General features: G+C 25.2%; 1 protein-coding gene across 1 annotated transcript; it reads right to left on the reverse strand.

Moving 5' to 3' along the window:
- Positions 1-386: 386 nt before the first annotated feature.
- LOC112683070 (FK506-binding protein 15-like) lies at positions 387-1,714 on the reverse strand. The gene has a single exon (XM_025553931.1). It carries the CDS (start codon positions 1,618-1,620, stop codon positions 463-465), a length of 1,158 nt encoding a protein of 385 aa, XP_025409716.1. The 5' UTR covers positions 1,621-1,714; the 3' UTR covers positions 387-462.
- Positions 1,715-6,091: the final 4,377 nt, after the last annotated feature.

The following is a 6,091-nucleotide window of genomic DNA, read 5'->3' on the forward strand; positions in this document are numbered from 1 at the left end:
TTTTACCATGTTATTCAAATCTTTCCATTTTAAATATTGAAAATGAAATTGTCCGAAATATTAATATAACTAACATTTTTAAAAAATGTACAAAAATTATTTATTTAATGATTATAATTATCATTATTATTATTATTATTATTATTTTAATAATTACAGTTATTACCTATTATAATAAATTAGTTCTTATTAATATAAACATTTTATATTTATTGTTGTATTCGGTGTACAAATATCGTAAAATAATGAATGTTTTCTAATTTATATGTTTAAGAATCACAAATATAACATATATACTAAAAAAATCATAAAATGAATAGGTTATACAAAACTATAAACAATATTTTTGTAAATTAAATCTCATTTATAATATAATTACTGGACATGCAGCATAACAAGATTAATTAACAATTATGTAAATTGATGTATAAAATTATTTTTTCATAACTATGAGACATGTGATCAATTAGAATTTACATTAGATTGATTAGAACATGCTAATATATTATAAAAAATATCTTTAATCTTTGTTTGAATTTCACTTCCAGAAAAAGTTTCATCAACAGGGAACTCTTTTATTAACCTTTTATAAATAATTTTCATTGATTTTTTTAATTCTGAATCAATTGAATTTTCTGTTTTGTCAGATTTTTTTTCAATAATCAATGCTTCTAATTTTGCAAGTCTCTCATAAGTTTTAATATTATCTAGTTTTAATTTTTCAAACTCTTCGTAGAGTGATTCAATACATAATTTTTTTGATGGTATGGCAGAAATATTATCATAAACAATATCTAGTGGTTGAATTATAGTAGGATGATTTTCATTAGCTTTTTTCAAGTGTTCTTGTGTTATAATAACTGGTTCATCAGTAATATTTTCTCCTTTTAATTCATAAATATTTTGAACAGTCATGGTCAAACATAAACATTGGCGACCATCAGTTAAAATTTTCCAAGCACCCATTTCAGCAATTGGTATGAATACAATCCTCTGGGTATTAACATTAACACCTAACAATGACCTTTCCCAACCATTTTCATTAATGTTCACTTTCAAATATCGATCATCTTTGATATTACTAGAAACTTGAGGTCCAAATTTTTTACTTGATACAGTATTTGCCACATACGTGATCTCAACCACACTATTAAATCTTGCTACATTGCTATTACGAGAAGGATAATAAAGGTCAGCCCAATATAGTTCTTTACATCCATTAAGTTTCCATAACACAAATGCTAATTGAGAATTAAAACTCACAGCATCATTAGTATTTTCAAACTCTAAATGCCAATTCACTTTGGACAGAAATCCAATTGAGTTATTTTCATTTACATTGTACTTGAAGTCTTTAGTTAATAAGAGATTTATAAGAATGGAATTTTTACTACCGTAAAGTAAGAGTTGATAGTAATTCAATTTCACATCTCCTGCTAATGCAAATCCATATTTACCGACAGGAATTAATTTGTTATTTTCGAGAGTGTTAGCAGTGACAACCTTAGCAATAATAGTGGCAACAGTAGGATTCGCTTGCAATGGTTTTGTACGCTGAATAGATTGTTTAATATCGTTTTTCTGCTGCTTAAATGCATCACTTTCAATGTTTAAGTCCATAAATATTAATTTATTATAATATTACTTATTAAATATAAGTAAAATAGTAAAATATAAGAGTAAAATCAAAACTTTTAAAATGTAAACATTACGAACAATAACAGTTTACAACGGTATCACAATATTCTTAACAGATTAATAAAAAATAATAACCGGACGCATATTAGCATTCTGGGGTCGGTCTCGGCACCGGTTATCATTTTAGCTTTCTGATTGGTCGTTTGGTTTTGCCGCGCTTTTTAAAAACTGTTACTTATAACCTTGTTATCTAGTATTATGTATTATTTAATATTATCGAATATGCCTATTTATTATTTATGGTACTATTATGAAGTATGAGTATAAATAATTTTTAAAAGGGTTTTTACTTTTGAATTTTTGTAGGTAGCTTTTTAAGTAAAATATTATTAGTCAAAAAGTATCTTAAAATGATTTTTTGACTTTTTGTTGAATATAATATAATATAATATAATAATTTTCTAATTTGATTTCTGACTTTTGACTTTTAGTTGGTAGCTTTTTAAATAAAATATTATAAGTCAAAAAGTATCTTAAAATGTTTAAATTAATAGTTTTTTAATACTTTACATTAAATGTTACTATAATTAATAGGTTTGTATGTATCATTATAAATATATTTTCTGTCATTCAAATTTTAAATTATCGTTATGTATAAAATGTATTTATTTTGATGTAAAGTATCTATAAATGTAACTTTCTGCTCCATCACAAGCTACGCTCTACTTGTGAGTAGATATATTCTTTATACATATGTTATATATTTACAAGGAAATACAATATAAAAATTAAAAAAATAATATAATTACTAAATATTAAGATTATAAGAAAAATATAAACAAATGATAAACGAAATATAAACTTAAAATAACATAACATCTAAAAAATAAATTAAAACAATGATTTTAAACATTAATTGACATTCTTCTCCAATTTTCGAAATAAATTTGATAATACAATTTGGTACAGTGGCGTAGCCAGGAACTTTTTATGGGGGGAAGGGTTCAGCAAATTTATATATATTTAATCTTATCACTATCATTTTGTCTACTATTTGTATTTATCTCGGTATTTTTAAGTCTGGTTGACATTAGTTTTTTTGACTCGGGTAAAAAATAATAATTAATTTTTCTAGTCTGCTAATTTGTTAGAGAATTTGCCTATAATAATAAATAATAATAATAATAATAAAAATTTAGGAACTAGGGGAATTAATATAGGAAGATAAATATTAGGAATTGCTGACGTTACGCCCATGCCATTTCGACCCCGACAAAAAAATGAGTCCACGGACGTTTCATCTCCGTCTATTATTAAGATTGGACATTTGGCCTATAAATAAACAAATATTTCAAAATCTGTCTGTAAAAATGTACCTATAAAACAATATTTCAACACACTTATATACAATATTATATTTTCATGTTATACTGTTTAAACAATCAACAACGCGTTTTATACTGGTTAAAATAAATGTAGTATATTTACAACATTATTAATGTTTAACAAATTTAAAGTAATCGATCATACGATGTTAAATAAGTTCGATCTTTTACACAGTAAAGGAAATATTTAATTATTATGTAATAATGTTAATAAGAAAAACGCCGAGTTACGATTTATTTAAGTGAGATAATCAAGTGATCTACTTTTACTACTATGAAAATAGTATTCATTCAAAATAAACAATAGAATAAACCTTGTTTATATTGTTTGTAATTTAATATAATATTATGATTCTCGATGAGTTACGAAATTAAATTACTGAGCACATCTATTACCGTATATCGTGTATTATACGATATTCATTATCCGTTATTAAGTTGTTTATTAAAATCAATGACTAGTGATGTGTAGTGTGTAATTATTTGTATATAAAAAAGCTATTCTTGAATTCCATCTTTATTCGCATTAAACATCACGTGTTTCCATTGATTTTAATTAACGACTTAATAATGGATAAAGAATATCGAATAGTACAAAGTATACATTAGTAGATATGCTCAGTAACTTAATTTCGTACATTATCAAGAACTATAATATTATATTAGGTTACAAAGTTATAAGGTTTATTTCATCGTAAAAGTTGAATGAATACTATTTCCATAAAAAATATAAAAATAAATTCATAAATTAATACAGGGATTGGAAATGAAATTTCTTGTCCAATATGTTTGAAATGCCAATTGACCACTCGAAATATGTGTGAATGTAGTCAAGATGTAAGATTAAGCCTTTACGTGCGGTAACTTTGAATAATTTGCTATTTCAAGATACTATTTAAGTAAAGGCTTCATCCTACATCTTGACTAAATTCACACATATTTCGAGTGGTCAATTGGCATTTCAAAGGTATTAGACTAGAAAATTAATTTCCAATCCCTGTATTAAGTCTATACCATTCCAAACATCACGAGTTGCTTTTATGTTAGATTCTATTTCGAAACTTTGTTGTTGTCTTATGTTGATCGTTTGATATCAGATTATTTTCACTCGGGGATCGAGGTTTCTGATTAATTATTTTATACCTGGACTGAATATGATCGTATTTTGTTGTCTTTTTTGCAAGAGGCTTTTCCGTTACTTTCGGACGTACGGTTTTTTGTTGGTTCACTTTAGTCTTTGACTTCAAACAGTTCTTCTTTTTCTCATTATTTCTTGCTGTTTGCGATTTCAAATATTCGTTTTTTTCTTTTGTCCATGTTTGTTGGTATTCCATCGATATTAAGGACAACATGTTCGGTTTTTCACTTTTTGCCTGATATGATGGTATAAATTTTGGAAAATTGGTGTAATTGGATGCCACCAAATTGTCACGTCGTTTCAAGGAGACGGATGGAACAAATGTTGTCTTTTTGATATATGCCATTTTATTTTTGAAAATATTATTTAAATGGAGACGGACCAAAAAATGATCGAGAATCACTAACAAGATTAAAATTAAGAACTTATGATTACAAATAAATGAATATTCGTGAAAATTATTAATATTTAACTAAATACTGTTATTTGTTATCACTTTAGCAACGCTAATCGCGAAACAAACTCATGTAATGAAGTGTATAATAATTGTTTTGCCCAGTAAATTAAAAAGTCCGGATGACGTAAAAATTTAATTGAACATATATGTACACGGAAATAGTTCATACAAATGTTAAAAAAAAAATTATGGATGTCAACGAAACGCAGTGCTCCAAGCGGCTAAGGTACGTGTTCCAAGGCGGGACAGTATCTGTTTATATGAAAAATATGTACTGTTTTTCGGGACGCGACCAGTCGTGGAATGATGACATTGGTAGAGTACCGCGGGAGGTGTCGTAACGAACATAATCAGTACTCATAATTATAACTCATAACTCATAATTATATGTAATTTATGAATAGAAATATTTTTATAATTTTTATTTATAGTTTTGTGTAAAAAAGTATTTTTTCTATAATTTAACCAAGAAAACGAAAAGTTAATTTTTAAATTATATCAAAACAAAATAAATATGCCTGTAATAATATTAATAATAATAATAGTAATAAAAATAATAAATAAATAAATACTTCAATTATTAAATATTAAACATAGGTACTTAAATAAATAAGGAATAAAGTAAATTATACGCTAAAAATGTGAAGTAAATTTTACAACAAAAAATTCGGGTAGTGGAGAGGGCGTGAAATATTGTTGCCTTAGGGCGTTATTAGCAGGGTACTGTATATTGGTCTAATACAAATAAGAAAATGAAAATAATGATTATAAAAAGTCAATACACGTATGTTCAAAAATTAAATGCTTTTAAAATATACTGAAATCTTTGACGAGTTAAAAAATTTAATGTCATTCCAGATTGTATAAGAAATTACAGGCAACATTCATTCTAAGTGCTTTGAGAAATTTTTCTAAATATGTTTTCAATTAAAATGATAATAATATGAAAATACTTAAGAAAAATGTTAAATTATTAAAACTGGTAATTGAAAATTTTTTTAATGGGTACAAAGAAAATTATTATAATTGTAATATTCATATATATTTAATTATTAATCGTCAACAATAGCAAAATCACATTAAATGTTCATAAAATGTGCCAAAGAAGACCAAAAAAACCGATTAGTCAAGGACAAAAAATAAAAACCGTAAATAGTAAATTATTACACAAGGTTTATTTATCCAATTTCTTGGCAAAAAAAAAAATGATAATGCTCTTCCAATCACAATCGGGGCATTTTAACATTTTTCTGCAGATAATTATTATTATAAATATTATAAAGTAATTATATTTTTTTTAAATTATTTTAATTTTTACTGTTACGTAGCGAATGCGAATCGCGGTGTTAAAGTAATAACAAATAACATTATTTAGTTAAATATTAAAAATTGTTACGAATATTTATTTGTAATTATAAGTTCTCAATTTTTATCTTGTTAATGATTCTTGTTCATTTTTAAGTCCATCTCTAT

The sequence above is a fragment of the Sipha flava genome, unplaced genomic scaffold, assembly GCF_003268045.1.
Source record: "Sipha flava isolate LNK unplaced genomic scaffold, YSA_version1 218_pilon_pilon, whole genome shotgun sequence".
Lineage (NCBI taxonomy): Eukaryota > Metazoa > Arthropoda > Insecta > Hemiptera > Aphididae > Sipha > Sipha flava.

Coding starts and splice junctions, on each gene's coding strand:
- LOC112683070 (XM_025553931.1), bottom strand. CDS start 1,620: ATGGACTTAAACATTGAAAGTGATGCATTTAAGCAGCAGAAAAACGAT.